This window comes from Papio anubis, chromosome 8 (assembly GCF_008728515.1).
Source record: "Papio anubis isolate 15944 chromosome 8, Panubis1.0, whole genome shotgun sequence".
NCBI classification, from domain to species: domain Eukaryota; kingdom Metazoa; phylum Chordata; class Mammalia; order Primates; family Cercopithecidae; genus Papio; species Papio anubis.
Genome location: NC_044983.1, coordinates 231,390 through 250,698, shown reverse-complemented (window position 1 = coordinate 250,698; position 19,309 = coordinate 231,390). Strand labels below are relative to the sequence as shown.

The window sequence follows — 19,309 nt, the reverse complement described above, 5'->3', positions numbered from 1 at the left end:
GCCTTGCCTAGTGCCCTCAGAGCCTAAGCCTGAGCTTCTCACCCACACCTGCCATGTAATTCCGATTGTCCTCTGGCTGTCTCACAGGTGAGGGAACCATTCTGCCCTCTCTCACTCTCCCAGTTTAGTTTTAGCCATGAGTGCGCTTTGAGTTTTTTTGGTCATTCTTCAGTTGATATTTGCTTGATCAACCAAAAGACCAGCCAGCAGGGCACACTTGAGTCAGCTCTGAAGAGATCAGTTGGCTAAGGTGACTTTTCCAGATCAACATTAACTTGATCATTTTCAAAAAACAAAAAAAACCCTCAACTGCAGAGTGCACTGTAGTCTGGGTGACAGAGTGAGGCCCTGTAAAAACAACAACAAAATGCTTGGAGTAGTCCAAAGGTTGTTTAAACAGTGCTGAATGACTGAGATAGCTTGCTGCTGCTGTTTTTTTCCTTCTGGTAAAAAACCAGTTTTAGCCCAGCTGATGAGGTAGGAATGCACTGTGAGCGCCTCGGCCTCGGCGGAAACGGAGTGGCCCTCCTCATCCAGGTGCTGTGTTGCTTGGTAGAAGTGTCTCTGCCTGGGGCTGCGACTTGCGACGTGAACTCTCTGACCCAGCACCCGCCAGAACCAACATCTGGGGATTTAAACTGCAGCAACAAGTGATTCCCCTCTTGGCCTGCGGTTCTGTCATCCCAAAATTGTTCATAGTGGTGGATATGAGACATCAAAACGAGGGCTGAATCAGATGAAATTATGCTCAATTCAGCCTCAGATTTAAGTGATTTATTGTTTTCTAGTTCTCATACCTACTAGAGCTGCTGTGGTGGCTTTGTCAGTGGTTGGCAGTGGCCACCAGCCCTCACCCTGCCCCTGGGGCTTGTGCATTCACATCTGGTTGTTGCTGCAGCCCTGAGGGGCACAGGGGCAGGCCACCGCCACCACCTCTCACTGGCCGCTGGGCTCAGGACTGCTCTGCTGTTAGGGAAGCTGCACGTCCAGCCAGTTGACTGCACCTATTTAAGGAAAAGCACTACTCTGTCACCTGAGAACCTTTGAGATTCCTACTGTGAAGGAAGAATCACATGGAAATGAAAACTTAAGCTTTTAGCTAATAACAGAAAAGTGAACTAGCTTTTGGCAGTTGTCCAAAAGTGTAAAATTCTACTGAAAGAAGACAGCTCAGTACTTCAAACATTGGAGCTGCGTTGTTTGGTGACCGAGCAGTCTCTGCAGTGCCCGGCAGAGCCCTGAGGCTGCTCAGTGTGGCCCTTTCACTGAGGCCTTGGCCCGCAGCACCAGCCCTGAGAAGGGGTCCCGGCTGCTGACTTCAGGCTCTTTTCTGTTTATAAAGTCAGAGTGTTCTCAGAGGGCTTTGAGGAGAAAATAGTGAAGCTTGAAGGATATTGGTGAATCTGTGAAATACTGAATACTTCCTAATCTTAGATTAGGTTTTCTGCATCTTAGTCTTCAATAGCTATAAGCAAAGGCTGTTGTCTGTTTAAACACTTTAATTATAAAGAGCTAACGGCAGGAGGCACGGGGTTTGGGTGGGTGAGGGGCCTTGCGGAATACAGCTGGTGCCCATCAGCCCCTGCTGGGAATTCAGGACTCACTGGTGTAGTTGCTGTAAAAGCTGCCACCTCCAGGAAGACAACTCTGGGTGTTTGTGGTGGGGGTGGTGTAGACAGTGACATTTCCCGTGAGGTTTGGGCAGGAATGCGGGGCCTTGGGAGCGAGGCAGCAGGCGGGCAGGCGGGGACGGGTCCGTGCTCAGAGCCACATCACCCCCCGGCAGCATCCTGAAGCCCACCGAGAACTTGGGCTGAGTGGTGTGGCCCAGAGTGGGAGGCAACTGGCACCACACGTTTCTCCGGTAGCTTCTTTGGCTGTGAAGTTTCCAGGTTAGGGGCTGATCACCACCACTTCGTCCGTGACCCTTTTTCTCCTGTCTTGAGAGGTCAGCGGAACGGTTCCGTGGAGCCGCCCTCCCTTCAGCCCAGATGCTCACACCGAGCTTCCTGGTTGTCCTTCTCGTCCTGGCTGTGTTCAGGGTGTTCTTTCTGTAGGGCGTCTCTTCCTTGCTGGGCTGACAGCCCTGGGGCAGCAGGGACGCCACACCCCGGGGCACACTGCTAGGGACCCTTGTGTAGTGAGGAGCCAAGAGCAGCTGCTATGGAAGGAAGGCGATGTTGACTGGGATTACCAGTACAGGTCCTGACAACTGGAAGGTCACAACTAGTATCCAGTGTGCCTGCCTGCCAGGCATCCCTCTGCCCATCCTGAGGTGGTGATGCCACCTGTGAGGCCCCGTCCTGAACTCACCACCGTGTGGGTGTTTGTTTGCAACTCGGCCTCAGAGACCCTGTTCCTCCTGCACAACGGGAAGCAGCAGGCCTGTCTCTTAGGACTGCTGTGAGTCACTGCGATGGCCCAGGAGCCTGCCACGTTCTGAGGTCGTGAGCACAGCACCCGTTGTTGTTACTGGGAGTTCTTAACCTGCGGGGGGCGGGGACTCCCTCTAAGGGCAGCTCGCTGAGTACTGGCAGCCTGATTGATCCAGTCCTGCGGCTAGCCCCGACTCCACCTGGGAAGCCACAGGCTTCGTTCACAGCGACAGCCGAGAAGGTTTTACTTTTAAATGGCATCAGCAGGTAGGTAAGAGTTGATGACGCTGCTGGCAGGTGAGGGACCGGCTGTGGACTTCCATCCCCGGTTCCACCTCCCCGCCTGGGCCAGGGTCTCTGAGATCTTGGATGTGGGTTTTATCTCCTTGTTGTCAATACCTGGTGCTTTTATCTATCGTCAGTACCCTGTACTTTTACTTCTCTGCTATGTTGACTCCTGAGAACATCAGATTTAACAATGCATTTATTTTAAAAGCCACTTTTTCTTGGCAATCTGTATTTTTTAACACAAGACAATCTGATGTTAGCGCACTGGTGTGGGCGGCCTTTGATGAGGCAAACCCACCTTTTGCTGCCACGTTGCCTCAAGAACATGGGTCATCTGGTGATGCGGACACATTCCCGTTGGAGCTGGAGTGTGTCCCCCTTGCTGCTGTGAAGAAGCACAGTAAGACGTGATAAATGATACATTTTAATACTTGTGTTTAAATGAAAGAATTTTGGGGTGAATTTTACCTCTGTTCTTAATCTTTCTGGAATGTGTCAAAAAATATTAGAAAAGAATACTGACTATTCACAAAGAAACACGGTGCGTGTATACCTGTGGTGCTTCCTAGATATGCCATCCGCTGTCTCAGCAGCTCCACCTTGGATCGCGGGGAAGCGAGGCAGCAGCTGGAAGCCTGGGGTCCTGCTGGTGCCGTCTCTGAAGCTTCGCCTCTGCCCGTCACGTGCGTGTCCTGCTGTCTGGCTGCGTGCGCGCTTCATGTACCTGCTCACCCTGAGGAGGTACAGCTTCCATGTGGGCATCATGGGAAAAAAGTCATAATTTACCAAACGGAGGCAGGCACAGCCTGGGGTGGAGTCAGCTCAGAGCAGTCCAGGCACAGAGGAGACCGCCTGCCAGGCAGGAATGTTGCAGTGTCTGGGGCTTTCTACTCCACTGGGTTGAAAGCCTTAGGGGGCGTCAGGTCCGTCGCTTTCCGTCTCAACTTGAGCACGGTGAGCTGAAAATGCACCCCTTGCTGACCCCCGCTCCCTCCCCAGGTGAAGGCCATTGGCCTCCCAGAATGTCAAGCTATTAAATTTAGGCAGTGACTTGGCACAGTGAAAGGCTGGGGTGGGAGGGAGGTAAACAAAACAAAATCAGTTTACTTCCCCTGAGGAAGTAAACTATTTTTGATTGAATTAATATATTTCAGTTCCCTGAAGTGGAAAACTCCAGCTCATATGGCCAGCTGTGTTTGAGGATTCAACTAAACTTTCTGCCAAAAAACCTCAGCTGAGAAATAAAACTAGAAGTGAGCAAAATGAAAACTTATTATTTAGGTTGTTTATGTACTTGTTCTTAGGTTATTAAAAAATAATCTAATTTTTAAACAGTGACAAGTGGCAGGGCTGCCTGACCATGCTGCCTGCCTGTTCCTGTGGGCTTTGGAAGGAGGCTCGGCTGCCTCTGCTGCTGCGGTTGGCTGGGATAGGCTCAGGCGACATCTATGTGAGCTCCTGTTGCTTTTTAGGGAGGGGACAGGTGGAAGGGCTTAGAGCAGCAACACCAGCCTGTGGCCTTGCCCTGCTGGGCCCCAGCAGGCACTGACACCTGTGTGCGCCACACCCGTCACACACAAGTGCTTTGCCCTTGCCTCCCTCTGGGGCCTTAGCACAGTCCTACAAGGCTGGCATTGCTGTGCCCATTTTGTAGATGCTGAGTGAGGTCTGAGAGTCCCGCTCTTGAATGCCTGGAATGAGTTTGTTCTGTTGCAGGTGGAATGACAAGTGATGATGGGGGACTGCAGGCTGAGGTGGGGAGGAAGAGCAACCTTGATTCAGTTGTGGCTATGTATGCAGCATTTCCCAGGAATGAGGCAAAGTATCACAGGTGCAGAGAAGCTCACACAGACCACCAGGGACAGCCTGCTCAGGATGGGCAGGGTCGAGGCCAAGGCCACGTCCCGAGTCTGGGCAGGAAAGGGCTGTGCCTGCGCCAGGTCTGAGCCACTGTGAGAGTGTTGGGGCTCCCTTCTGGAAGGCGCCTCCCGCTACCATGACCTCTGGCGTTTCCCTAGGGGGGTCCCCCTCTGGTGTGGGTTTTGGGGTCAGATGCTGAAGTTGGGATCTTTGCGCCAAGGTAGACACCTGTTTGGCTCTGAGTTTGTTTTGAAGCTGCTGGGCCCTGATGGGGTTTGGTGCTGTGTGGTTCTGGGGCCTCTGTGTCAAGTCTGGTCCTCCCCTGGCCAGGTGGGTGGCATCCTTTGTAAGGTGTGCGGTGGCCCGAGTACTGTCTCAGGAGGCCATGGCCTATGCCAGCAACATGAGTGCAGGCTGGGCAACTCCCTACTCTGGGCCTCTCTCTACTGATCTGAGCTGTGCTCTGTGGAGTCCACTTGTGGGCCCAGCCTCAGCCTGGCCCGACTGCAGCATGTTCTATGAAGTACTCAAAACACGATCAGCTTGAAGGCGCACCCTTCCCAACCCTGGCCTGCTGCTGAGGTCAGGGTCTGAGGTGCTCTCCGTGGAGGAGATGCAGCTTTCAGGCCTGCATCCCAGCTCTGCACGCAGCCCCTGCCACCTCCCTCCCAAATGCCAGGAAGCCACTTTTGTCTCCCTCCATTCTACGTGAAAGCACCTTCCCAAAGCTTCTCTAGTGTTTCAGGGTCTTGGCCCAGGGTGGTGCTTCCACTGGGACATGGTCCCCAGGGTTTGTAGGAGCCACATTTGGGTCCCCTGCTGCCTCCCAACCCCAGATACCATGGCTGCCTCCTGTGCACCCACCGCATAACAGCCACCCTCACAGGACACCCACAGGAGACGCCCGCGTGACAGCTGCACTGGCTCCTCCCATGGCTGAGCCCTGGGCCCGGGGAGTAGAAGGCATTGGAAGCAGAAGGGAGACCTGCCCTGGTAGCATGTACCACTGGGGTTCTGAAATGCCCTTCCATTCACAGGAGAAAAGTCAGGGGTGTGGTTGGGGGTGGGCCTTCTGAACTTCAGTTCTTGGATTTCTCATTTTTGTCACACGAGTGCCATCTATTCTGTAACATACTTAATACTCTTTAAAATTGATTAAAGAATTGCTTGCTGAGGAAGCTGGTGGGTGAGGACAGGGTTGGGGATGGTGGGAGGCCCTGTGAGGAGGGGCTTCAGGGCTGGAACTGCCGAACAGCCAGTGGAGGGGCCAAGCCTGGAGAGCGTGGGGCAACTCGTGTGGGAGGTGTTCTCGGGCAGGCTCACCTGCAGCTTCTTAAAGCGTGTGCTTTCATAGAATCCTCTTGCAGATCCTGAGGTCCCTGTGCCACCAAGAGTCCAGCTCACCTGGCTGGCTCCTTGGTGCCCTGACCCACTGGGTCCTCTCACCTGTGTGCCACCCCCAAGAGGCTTTTCTTTCTTCTGAGACAGGCCCTCTTCTGTGAACCACTGTCCATTGCGGTCCCCTCCTGTTCGTTTTGTTCATTTTGTTCATTTTCTACTCTTGCTTGTTTCTCCCTTGACGCCATGAAGTCCATTTCTGGGTCTAAATGCTCGTTCTCAACCCTAGAGAGGATCAATGTCCGCACATCAACAGGAAGTAGAGCCAGTGGCATTTCTACCTCACCCAGTGAGGACCAGGGAGGTTGTGTGAGGTGAGGCACAGCTCTTGGGGGGGGGGGGCTAGTGTCATACCCCCAATCCCGCCTTCCCTTGAGGCCAAGGCTGGGCCCTGCAGGGCTTTGTCCCATGGGCAGACGTTTTCATCAGAATTAGGTGCTATTTTCTTTGTGTGGAGCGTGGATTTGATGGAAGGTCATGTAGCTGGGGGAGGTGGGAGCCAAGTCTCTGGACAAAGTGGGAAAACTAGTGGGTTACTGAGTTTTGGAGACATTTCTAGGGCAACAAGGTATCTTTAGGAATTTGGTCCATGGCAGCCTTGGGCAGATATTTAAAAAGACAGGCTTTTAAAGTCTGCCAGCTGCCCAGGGTCATAGGTTCATTTGCCCAGGCTCCTGCACATTCTGATTTTGTCTGTTGGGGCCCAGGACACATGGAGTCTCTGTTCAGTCTCTATCCTTAGAAGGCAGCTTCAAGCCGGGCTGTCAGAGCTGACAGTCAACACGCGATGGATGTCCCCGCTGCCCTGGACCGTCTTCCTGAGATTCTGTGTGCCTGCCCACTCCTCCCAGAGTCTGGAAGTGCACTGCAGCGTGTTCCTCCGGCTCCCAGAATCGGACATCCGTTTCATCTCGGAGGAGCACATCCTGAATAAAAGTTATTCTAATTTTAACAGCAGGAAATGCTAAGCTCAATGGTGAACTAGAAAGGCCGTCTCCCAGCAAAGTCTAATGCACCTTAGGAATGTGTGACAACTTATTTGTTTTTATTAAAAAAATTTTCTTTAGAGACAGGGTCTTGCTCTGTCACCCAGGCTGGAATGCAGTGGCACGATCGGGGCTCAGTATAACCTCCAACTCCTGGGCTCAAGTGATCCTCCTGCCTCAGTCTCCCGAAGTGCTGGGTGTAGGCCACTGCGTCCAGCCATTGTGACAATTTAAATAGTGATTTTCCCTCAGTGGCTCTGACACAAGAAGCAGACAGGACAGGATGGGGTGGAGGATCGTGGTCAGAGTTGTACTTTTTTCTCCCTTTAAAGTGTTTTTCATTCCTGAGGCCAGTGGGGTGAAGGAAGAGAAACAAATCACACTTAATCCTCAAATAGTGGTTAATTCTCATAATTAACCGTGTGTATTTTAATTTGGCTTTTTTGGGGTGGGGGGAGGTTGACAATTTCAGTTTTTAAATTTTTTATGATGAAAAAATCTATGCAAAAGTATATAGTACAATGGACACCCATAAACTCAGCTACTGAAATTCAATAATGGTTGTATTTGTCATATTTGCTTTGTGTGTGCATACATATATTTAGTTAACCATTTAAAAGTAAATTACAGACACCATATCACCCCCAAGTACTTCAACATGTATTTCTTAAAAAAAAAAAAAAAAAATGCTGTCTGCATAAGTGCAGTATCATTGGCACACCTAACAAAATTAATTTCCTATATCTAGGTGTGTGTGGGTGTGTGCGCACGCGCGCGCGCGCCCAATTGTCTGGAAAATTGGAAAATACCTTTTAGCTGTTTTTCCCCCCAAAACCATGATCATGCATCATATATGGTGGTTCTGTCTCTGAAATCTTCTCATGTTGGAATCAGGAGCCCCCTGTGTCCCTTCCCTCCCAGCTTTTCCTGAACACACTGTTGTTTGAGGTGTTTAACTCACTCCTCCATCCTTAGCACTTCCTACAAACAAGAAGTTGGATCTAAAGGCTGGGTTAATCCCAGCTGCTGCTTTCTTTCAGGGTAGCTCTTGGGCCCTGTGCACAGCAGGGTCACATGGTGTCTGACATCCACCATTCGTGGTAACATTAGGCTCAGGTGGTAACAACTGGATCTTTAACCTGACTCCCTTTATTCCTTAAGCGTCTCTCAGTTGTGCCCTCTCTATGCTTCTCGAGGGCTGTATCCTGGTACCTCTTCTGCAAGCAGAGAGCCAGGGATGTGGCCCACGACGTGGGACAGGTACCTGCTGTCCTCCCTCTCAGATCCAGAAAAGAGGTCACAGCAGTGAAAATGCAGGTGAGATCATTTGATCCCCTCCCCCCCGCAAATGTAAGCAGCTTTGTGGTAGGCACTAGCAAACCAATTTCCATGGGAATTAGAAACATGCTAACCACCTTGAGATCAGAAGACACTGTTCTGTTTCCACGCTACAGGGATCCTGTGAGTGTGACTCATGTCACAGCCCATCACCTTCCCCTTGATAGATCCTGAATGGAGGAGGAAGGAGAGGAGAACTTGAAATGAAGGCTGCATTAGTGGACATCGCTCACACAACAGCCAAGACGCTACAGAGCCCCTTGCTTTCCTAAGAGGTAACATGATTGTGTGGCCTTTGGTTATAAAGCTGTGTGAAACTGAGTAAGTCAAACTTAATTCAAACTTAATGCCATTGGAACTTTACTCTGGAGTCTCCAAAAGGGAAGAGGGAAGGAGGAAGGGGGACAAGGGTTGAAAAGCTGAGCACTACGTTTGCAGTCTGGGTGATGAGTTCAAAAGTTCAACCCAAACCCCACACCATGCAACATATTCATGCAGCAAAGCGGCACATGTGCCCCCTGAAACTACAATTTAAAAAGCACTCAGAAAACTGTTTTGAGTATTGGAAGGAATGCAGCTATGCAGCTGGAGCCATGACGCATGCAGCTGCAACCTCTGCCTTTCTTTCCCTGTAAACGACCAAATGCACCGGAGACGAGGCCCCTGAGATCACTGCTCCTCACTTGGTGGAGTGCACCATCTGTAATGGGGCAAGTCGCCGTAGCGCACGCACTGGTCTGTGGAGAACAGCATGACTCGGACATCTCAGCTCCTGCCTGTGAGTGAAGCCTTAACTTTCCCACTGTGGAACGCTGACCCTGTTGGTGTGGGGCCCATCCCCCAGGTGGCCGTCCTCAAGCTGTGTGCTCGAATGCACTCGACACTTCCCCGTATTTTCTGAGCCTCATTTAAGGCTGACAGCTGATTAAGTTGCACCAGCTGTCCATCAGGTAGATCAGTGTCCAGGGCAGTGCCCAACTCTGTGTAGACATGGGGGCCCCAAAAAGATGCCTGTCTGGGTTATGTACAGAAAAATCGGTTTACTAAATAAGCTGGTGTTCTGAAATGTGACACTTAACTTTTTAGAGGGAAAACATAGTCATTGGGGAGTGACTGCACCTCCGGCTTTCCCCACACATGGCTATCCTTTCAGCCACGTGTGGCAGTGTGCCCCGTCTGCTGGAAGAGCAGGGTTTGGGGAAGGGGTTAACAGATAAGGAGCATGAATGGTGCTGAGCCCGTAGGAGGGGCATGGGCAGTCCCGAGTGAATGTTACATAGGAGAGCCAGGGTTGATGCGGCTGCAGCCTTGTCTCCTCACACCAGCAGGTGAGTGTTAAAGGCAGGCCTCTTGCTGGTGGGCTTGTTTTCTCCTGGCATGTGCGCCTTGGGAACATGATGCTTTCCTTTGCGCCTTTCTCTGACTCAGAGACTGGCTTCAACACCACTGAAGGGCTTGTCACCTTCATGAGGTATTCCATTCTCTGGAGTTTGGTTACTGTATCTCCAAGACCTGCTGTTTCTTGGCAAATCTCCATCCACTAGGTTTCTGATTATGTTTGAAGGTTATTATCAACATGCTGGCATCTTTGTCTTTTGGTGACCAACTGTTCCCTTACCAGTGAGCAGTGAGTGGTTTCATCTGTTTCAAGTGTGTCTATCAGTAATAAACAGTGACCACCCCCCACCCCCTCGGTGGCTATCAGTTTGCGTGGATACATTTAAATATTTTTGTATTTTTTGAGACAGGGTCTCACACTGTTGCCCAGGCAGGAGTGCAGTGGCACAATCACAGCTGAGTGCAGCCTCCACCTCTGCCTCCTAAGGAGCTGGGACTATGTTGTGCCACCATGCCTGGCTTTTTTTTTTTTTTTTTGGAGAGACGAGGTCTTGCTATATTGCCTAGGCTGGTCTTGAACTCCTGGGCTCAAGCAATCTCTGGCCTCGGCCTCCCCAAGCGCTGGGATTACAGGTGTGAGGGACTGCAACTGGGCCCCATTTAAGTATTCAGAAGTTAATGTCTCAGCATGGTTTTTCAGAGTTGCAGGTATTTTCACTTACTGATAAAGGGGTAGAGTTTTAGCTTTTACAACAAGTGATGATATTGATCCCTTTGGCATTCTAGAGTTTTTGGAAAATATTTTTAAAAATTTAGATAATTTATTTTCAAGAAAGCTGAACAAATCTGGATGGTGTAGGGGTGACGAAATACCTTTTGAGTTTTGAGAAGTGATTTTTTTTCATTCTTTGGAAACTAGAGTTTTAGAAATCTCTTCTCCCTGGAGACTTTAAAACTGGTGCCATTTAAGACAGAAGGATATGGTGAGAATTTTTATTCTGTCAGAATCGTCAAAGCTCAGCATGAAGACGCACATCTTTCCCTTGGGAATCCAGGTTAGAGAAGTGCAAGAAGGCAGCTCCCTCTGGAGTCTCCTTTCCTGGGAGATGCAGCTCCAGATGCGTCCAGATGCGTGGGTTTCTGGGCAGGAGGGGTGAGGAGGGTGGTGTTTAGTTAACTGTTTATTTGGGATCATGGTATCATCTTCAAAAAGCAATATAAAATATTGGAAAGCTATTTCAAAATAAGAATAATTACCTTGAAGTAATTCTCATAATTCATGGGTAACATTTTTATGTGTGTATTTTGGCTTTTTAAAAAAGCTTTCTACAATGAAAATACATTATTTTTACAATAAGAAGTAACAGGTATAAAAAAGTAATGTTATATAACTTTTAATGGAAAATGTCAAATAGATACAAAAGTATAAATCGGGTTGGCAAGCGAAATACAGGCCAAAATTGGGTCCACCCCCTGTTTTTGCACAGCCCAAATGTTAAGAATGATTTTTATATTTTTAAACAGTGAAAAGAGGTAAAAGGGTAATATCTAATGACATAAAAAAGTATGTGAAATTCAGATTTTATTGTCCAAAAAGTTTGACTGGGACATAGCCACATGTACTGGTGCGTGGCGTGGCTGCTTCATGCCGCTACCGCAAAGTGGCAAGAGAGCCACATGGCTAGAAAAGCCAACAATATTTACCATCTGCTCCGTTACCGAAAAAGTGTTGAGCCCTGCTTTACACCCCAATGTGTACCTATCCTTGCGAAAAAGTGTTGAGCCCTGCTTTACACCCCAATGTGTACCTATCCTTGCAGCCTCAAATTACTGGCCAGCCTTGTTTCGTCTATAGTTACTCCCAGTCCCACGGATTCAAAGGAAATCCCAGACATCCTATAATTTCATGTTCATGTTGTTGAAATTTAAAAAGTCTGAAAATTCACCAAGAAGATGTAATATATATGCACCAAACATCAGAGCCCCAAAGTATATGAAACAAACATTGACAGAATCAAAGGAAGAAATGGATAGTTCCATGGTAAGAGTAGGTAACAGCCCACTTTCAGTAATGGATAGGACAACCAGACAGAGGATCAGTCGCAAGACAGAACTTGAACAGCATCATAGCAACTGGACCTAACAGACACAACAGCAGTACACACATTTTTCTCAAGTGCAGATGGACCTTTCTCTAGGATAGACAGTATGTTAGACCACAAAACAAGTCAAGAAATTTCAAAAGACTGAAGAAATAAAATACCTTTTCCGGCCACAGTGGGATGAAACTAGAAATCAGTAACTAGATGAAAAACTGTAAAGTACACAATTTTGTGAAAAGTAAACAACACTCTCAACCAGCAGATTAATGGGGGAAATCACAAGGGAAATTAGAAAATATCTTGAGATAAATGAAAATTTAAACATAACATACAAAAAACAGGCACAGTGAAAGCAGTGGTAGAAAGGAAATTTATAACTGTAAATACAAATATTAAAAAAATTAAGATCTCAAGTCAACCCTAAATTTACATCTGAAAGAACTAGAAAAAGAGGAGCAATCAACCCAAAGCCAGCAGGATGGAGGAAATAATAAAGATTAGAGCAGAGACAAAAATAGAGAACAGAAAAGTAATAGACGAAAATAAATGAAACCAAGAGTTTGCTGATAACCAAAACTGACTTCTGGCTAAGAGTGACTAAGAAAAACAACTAAAAACCAGAAGGAGGGGACATTACAACTGAGTACTATGAGCAATTATATATCAATGAATTGGATAACCTAGATGAACTGGACAAATTCTTGGAAACACACAGCAGTGTATCAAGACTGAATCATGAAGAAATGGAAAATCTAAACAGACCTATGCTAGTCAAGAGAATGAATTAGTAATGAAAAGCCTCCCAACAAAGAAAAGCGCAGGGCTATATGGAAATTCTACCAAACATCTGAAGAATTAAATCAATTCTCAGACTCTTCCAAAAAACTGAAGAGGAAAGGACACTTCCAAATGTATCCTATGAGGGCAGCATTATTCTGATACCAAAACCAAACAAAGACAAAGACACTACAAGAAAAGAACACCACACATCAGTATTCCTGACCAAGATTTTTTTTTTTTTTATCAGTATTCAACAAAATACGGCCAACACAATTCAGGGGGACATTGAAAGGATTACACATCATGGCCAAGTGAGATTTATAGCTGGTATGCAAAGATGTTTCAACATGCTCAAGTCAATAAATGTAATACATATTACATTAACAGAATGAAGGAAAAAAAATGTGATATCAACTGATGCAGAAAAAGCATTTGAGACAATGTCATGCCCTTTCATGATAAAAACTCTCAATAACGGGGAATAGAAGGAAACAACCTCAAATAGAGGCCATATGAAAATCCCACTGTAAACATCATATTCAATAAGACTGAAAGCATTTACTTGAAGATCAAGAACAAGACAGAAATACCCTGTCTCACCACCTATTTAACACAGTACTGGAGTCTTAGAGCAATTAGGCAAGAAAAAGAAATAAAAGGCATCCAGACTGGAAAAGAAGCAGCAAAATTATCTCTGTTTGCAGATGACATGATCTTATATGTAGAAAATCCTAGTGTCTTTGTATAGACAATTTCAGTAACATTGCAGTTTACAAAATCAACACAACAAATCTATGATATTTCTATACAATAACAAGCAACCTCAAAAGGAAATTTAAGAAAATTCCATTTATAATTGTAACAAAAAACTGAAATATTTAGGAATAAACTTGAGGTAAAAGACTTGTACACTGAAAACCATAAAACATTGCTGAAAGAAAGGTCAACACAAATAAATAGAAAGCAATTCCGTGTTTATGGTTTGGAAGCCTTAATATTAAGATGTCCATAGTCTAAAGCAATCTACAGATTTCATGTAATCTCTATCAAAATATCCCAATGGCTTTTTTTTTTTTCCCATCCTGAAATTCATATGGAATCTCAAGAGACCTCACACAGCCAAAATCATCTTGAAAGGGAACAAAGTATGAGGTCTCTCACTTCCTTATTTCATAACTTATGACAAAGCTACAATAATCAAAATGGTGTTGTAGTGAAACAAAGAGTCATATAGACCAATGGAATAGAATAGCAAATCCCTAAATAAACCCTTGCACATATGGGTCAAATGATTTTTGATGGTGCCAAGACCAAGGGAGAAGGGACAGTCTTTTCAACAAATGGTGCTAAACAAGTGGACATTCACATGAAGCTAGATCTACCTCACACCACATATAAAAATTAAAATGGACAAAAGGCCTTAACTAAGAGCTAAAACTAAAACATTTAGGAGAAACATAAGGGAAAATTTTAACAACATTAGATTTGGCAGTGATTTCTTAGATATGACACCAGAGGCACAGATAACTAAAAGAAAGAAACAACTTCCGTGCATGAAAGAAGAAAACAGAGTGAAAGGCAATCCACGGAATGGGAGAAAGTATTTGCAAATGATACATTTGAAAAGGGTGAATACCCAGAACATATAAAGACTTCTTACAACTTAACAAAAATGCACACCTGATTGAAAAAAGGACAAAGAGCCCAAATAGACATTTCTCCAAAGAAGACATAGGCCAACAAACAAAAAGATACTCAGCATCACTAGTCATTAGGGAAATGCAAATCAAAATCACAGCAGGATACCACTTCACACTCATTAGAATGACAATGATTAAGAATAGGTGTTGGCAAGGATGTGGTGAAACTGGACCCTTCAGTAGGAATGTAAAATGGTGCAGCCACCACAGAAATCAGTTATGACAGTTTAAGAAATTAAACACAGAATTGCCATATGATTGAAAGCAGAGGCTCAGATATTTGCACACCCATATTTACAGCAGCAGTATTCACAATAGCTAAAAGGTGGAAGCAACTTAAGTGTCCATCAACAGATGAGTGCACAAACAAAATGTGGTCTACCCATAGAACAGAGTATCAGCCTTAAAAAGAAATCACGACACATGCCATAACTTGGATGAACCTTGAGGACATTATGCTAAGTGAAATAAGACAGTCACAAAAGGACAAATCTCTTCTGATTCCACTCATACGAGGTCCTTACAGTAGTCAAATTCAAAGAGACAAAGTAGAACAGAGGCTGTCAGGGGCTGGTGGATGGGGAATAGGGAGTTGGTGCTTAATGGGTACAGAGCTTCAGTTTTACAAGATGACAGAAGTGTAAACTTGAACTTGTGGATACATGGTAGAGAAGGCTGCACGGTATGAATGTATTTAATGCTACTAAATTGCGTACTTAAAATGGATAAGATGGTAAATTTCATGTGTATTTTAACACATCAAATTCTTTTAAATGACATTAGAATTGACTACATAGGTAGGTAATAAAAGCCAACTTGCCTTCATCTGTGCAACTTTCTCAAATGATTATCAAATAAAAATGAAATTTCCACACAAAAACGAGACAGTTGAGGTGTCTCTCCTATTTGACACAGATGCCCTCATTTTTTTTTGCTCTCCCTTACTTAAACAGGAGGAACAAGAGCATTTCAAAGGAACCCTATCCTCAGTGAACCCTGGTTACAGTCCAAGACCCCTGTGGCACCAGCAGTGCCTTCTCCTGCTTGTCCCTCCAGCTCGTGCTCTGGGCATCTCTGTTCTTTGTCACTCTGTGGACTTGAGCCAGTGAGGATTGGAAGGGAGAGGACCAAGTACAAAAAGAACAACTAGGAGGGTTAACAGCCTCTCCTAGGCATTTGCGTGAAAAGCAATGGCAGATCCACGTGGCCTGTATTGGGGCAGATGCCCTGGGGAGCGACTCCTTCATCTCACAGATGCTGAGGGTGGGAATGGCAGCAGCCATGCACTGCCTGAGTTTAGAGAGGACCGCTGGGGGTGCGTGTGTAGGTGCCACGTTACCACCTAGAACACACTGTCTCACGCTGTGAGCCAGGGCTTTTTAGGCACACAGTGATGCAGTTCCTGCTGGAATTCTGGAGGCAGAGGCTACACCTGAGCAGCTCCCACCAGCTCAGTGGCACTGAGCCCATGGGATGCGGGGGGACACTGCTTTCCAAAGTTGAGAGTCTGCTTCCTCTATGCAGAAACAACAGGTAGGGACAAGGAGTGGGGCTTAAGTGAAGACAAAAGCAGCAATTCTGTTGACATAGACATGGGTGCAGGGAGGTTGAGAGCAGGGTGGATGCTGGTGTCAGCCATCAGAAGGCCCCAAAGGCTGGTGCTGGTTAGTCATGTATGCAGGTCCTTATTTTTCCTCCTACCTGTTGCTAATCCCTTGGCTTTGTCATTGGGTAGCATTCGATACTGCACTAGATAGGGACTAAAGGGAGGTGAGTGGTGTCCATCACGTGCACACATCATAATGAAGAGAGGGAGATTAAAAAGTCAAGTTTCATAAGCCAAGCTCACTTCTGACTTTTTTCAGAGGGCAGCACCCTTTCCTTTTGATAATTCTGAAGATAAGCAGAACAGACTAGGTTTCATAGTCCATTTATCTACTAGGTTAGGCCTTCGCAATGAAAAGAAAAACCATTACAAGGCATTGCTAGAGAAAATGGTCTTATCCTCTTAAAGGATAATAAGACAAATGAATTTCCAAAAGGGGAGATAAATTGAAGCTTCTCAGTGACTTCAAATCTTATGTGGAGTTCTCTCCAACATTTAAAGAAGAGTTAACAAGAAACCACCACAAACACTTCCAAAACTCAGAAGAGGGAACACTTTCTAAGCTTATCCTATGAGATAGACACCAAAACCCAAGAGATCACAAGGTGGTGGGTGGTGGGTGGGGTGGGGGGGTCTTGGAACCCATCCCCTGTGGATACAGAGGGCTGGCTGTTCCAACACACCAAATCCAACAGCTATGTATAAACAGTATCATAAACCATGACTTAGTGGGCTTTGGCCCAAGAATGCAAGGTTGGTTTAAGATACAGAAATCAGTCAATGTAATAAACAGCACATTGATCTTATGAAGGCTAAAAACCACATTATCTTCTCAAGAGATGCAGAAAAAGCATTTGACAAAATCCATCACACCCTTTCATGATAAAAACAAACTAGGAATACAAGGGAACTTCCCCAACCTGATAGAGGGTATCTATGGAAAACCCAGGGTTAACATCATAGTTAATGGTGAGACTGAAAGCTTTCCCCTAAGATGAGGAACAAGACAAGGATGTTTACCCTTGCACTGCTATTCAGTATTGTACTAGAGATTCTAACCAGCGAAGTGGGGCAAGAAAGAAGAATAAAGGACATCTAGGCTGAAAGGAAGAAGTGAAACTGTCTATTCACAGATGACATGATTTTGTACATAGCATCAGGAATCTACAAAGGTGTTAACAGAACTGATAAATCTTGTATGACAGTTTGGTTCTAAAAGCAGCATTTAAGGCAAAAATTGTTCACAGATCATTAATTTTTTTTCATAGACAGTTTGCTGTGTACAGCCCTGTACAGGACACACACACAGTGCATACAGAGATCCTGTACATCACACAGTAAACCATGACAGCTACAACTTGGTCTGCTCCTGAGAGGCTACTGCATGCCTTTCCAATTTGTGTGTATTCATAAATTAGGTGAGGAATGTGACTTTCTGACTCTCAAAATAGGCAAAAGGAAGTTGTAACTGGGTGTCAACAGACACCAGCCCTGAGTGAGCAGCGCAGACTGGGAACAGGTCCGAGAATGACTGGAGATTCTATCTTGAGAGTGTCTGGCATTGCCTTTTGCAGGAACGATGGGTGAGTGAAACTTACTGCCTGGCTTTAGGCTCTTGGTGTCCTAAATTATCGACTTCATTGCAATGAAGGCATCAGAATGTAATTTAATCTCACAGGAGTGGCATCTCTACTTTTGGAAGGCCCCGTGAGAGAAACTGTATTCAGAAATACCATTCCAATGTGGAGATTTATGATTCCTCTTCTCATCTCTGTTTGGGGTTGTCTGATCTTCTGTAAGTGCCTCAAAATTGTCTTTGTTCTGTCTTTACACCCTCCATTAACCTTTCAATCTCTCCCCAGCAATGTAAACCATCCCTGCTTACCTGCCCAGCTCCCACAACTTGTTCCTCGAACGCACCTGCAGAAGGCTGTGACTCATGCACTGGCAGTGCGGCTAGCTGTGTCCATGGCCTGTGGAAATATGCCAGCCCAGCAGAACAGCTGGAATCCTACACTATTAATATGGTTGTTTTCCAGGCAAGTACTGCGCAATTTATACAAGTTAAATGCACGTATCTGTGATTCGATAGCACAGCTGAGAACTGTTATAATGTCTAACAATTAAATGACAGTAATAGTATATGACAAATTAGGGGAAAGAACCACAACTTCAAAAGGATAGTTTCCTTCTAAGAAGAAACTAATATGAAAAAAGACTAACATCCCCCCTGACAAAAAACAGGCAAATAACACATTAAGTAACACATTACTTTTTGGTAAGTAATTTACCAAAAACAAGAAAAGCAAATGGACAATAAATATATGGAAATATTCAAGCTCACAATTTATCATACATCAAATTCTTCACTTATTAAAACAGCACCAACAGAAAAAGAAATACCTGTGCTTCAGGGATAATGGAAACTCCACGTACTTACTCCCTTTCCTAGATTAAAACAATTTCTTTTTTCAGCTGGACGCGGTGGCTCATGCCTGTAATCCCAGTACTTTGGGAAGCTGAGGCAGGTGGATTGCTTGAGCTCAGGAGTTTGATACCAGCCTGGGCAACATGGTGAAACCCCATCTCTACTAAAAATACAAAAAAACAGCTGAGCATGGTGGCACATGTCTGTGGTCCTGACTACTTGGGAGGCTGAGGTGGGAGGATCACTTGAGCCTGGGGGACAGAGGTTGCAGTGAGCCGAGATCATACCACTGCACTCCAGCCTGGATGACAGAGCAAGACCCTGTCTCAAAAACTCCAAAAAAATTTTTTTCATAAACAATCTAGAAATACATTTAAAAGCCTTAAAATATGTTTGACTCATGATGTTTGACTCATGATGTTGACTACTGGTTTATTGTAAGGAGACGGCCACATTGTTATGTGTGATGATGCTAATCACAGTTATTGATGCTAACAGCGAGACACTCGGGAACCCCAGGATGCTGTGATGATAAAGCCTGTTCCATCTGGGTGATTCTACAGAGCTAATAAAAACCAAGTTTCCAAATAACATTCAGGATATGGTTCTGTTTCTAAAAAAGGTGGGGTGGAGGGGTTGTGAAGTAACAGTGGGATACAGGACATTTATGGTTTTATGAAAAACTCACATATATTCATGGAGGCCCCAGGTATTTGCATCGCCTCAGGAGAAACTATAATTTGACAAATAAATGCATTCTTGGCCATTTGTGTCAGTTCACAGAAGTGGGGCTGAAAAGTCCAGAATCTTTTTTTAGTCCTATTTATAAAAGCTATAAAAGTATAATTTTATTATGCTTAGAGGAAAAAAAAAGTAGAAATGATTTGCTTGGGTTCCTTGACCCTATTCGAAAATGGAAATATACAACAATGCATTTCTGTCCTATGCCTGCTGAGGGGATTTTGCATGTTCTTTTCAGCATGCACAATCATCTTTGGGTGGTGGGACTGATTTTCTAATTTTCTAAAATGGACATGCGTTATTTTAAAAACAAAGCAATCTTTTAAGGATTTAAATATCAAAATCACTAACAACATTTCTCAGTAGGAT

General features: G+C 45.5%; 2 protein-coding genes and 2 long non-coding RNA genes across 10 annotated transcripts in view; 1 reads left to right on the top strand and 3 right to left on the bottom strand.

Annotated features, from left to right (window-relative positions):
- Positions 1-17,835, top strand: part of TDRP (testis development related protein) — a 72,298-nt gene extending 54,463 nt beyond the window's left edge. Inside the window, exons 3-6 of one of the 7 annotated variants that reach the window (XR_001905297.2) lie at positions 3,233-3,404; positions 3,818-3,916; positions 6,151-6,235; positions 8,069-8,163. Coding sequence is in view for 5 of the 7 variants with exons in the window: in XM_021941972.2 (XP_021797664.1) it covers positions 3,233-3,404; positions 8,069-8,419 (523 nt within the window). In the remaining 2 variants the exon portion in view is untranslated. Of the gene's footprint in view, positions 1-3,232; positions 3,405-3,817; positions 3,937-6,150; positions 6,236-8,068; positions 8,567-17,633 lie in introns of those variants that run through there. The other 6 variants (XR_001905292.2, XM_017961725.2, XM_017961724.2 and 3 more) reach the window with 6 other exon arrangements.
- LOC110743896 lies at positions 2,842-3,315 on the bottom strand. Its single transcript, XR_002523674.2, has 2 exons — positions 3,217-3,315; positions 2,842-3,048 (listed from the first exon to the last, which is right to left on the bottom strand). It is a non-coding gene; the product is annotated as an uncharacterized LOC110743896 (long non-coding RNA).
- LOC116276319 lies at positions 4,089-8,426 on the bottom strand. The gene is made up of 2 exons (XR_004185720.1): positions 8,323-8,426; positions 4,089-7,251 (listed from the first exon to the last, which is right to left on the bottom strand). It is a non-coding gene; the product is annotated as an uncharacterized LOC116276319 (long non-coding RNA).
- The window catches only part of FBXO25 (F-box protein 25), a 73,773-nt gene continuing 64,846 nt past the window's right edge, over positions 10,383-19,309 (bottom strand). Inside the window, exon 12 of the mRNA XM_031669335.1 lies at positions 10,383-10,723. The gene's annotated coding sequence lies outside the window, so the exon portion shown is untranslated. The remainder of the gene's footprint in view (positions 10,724-19,309) is intronic.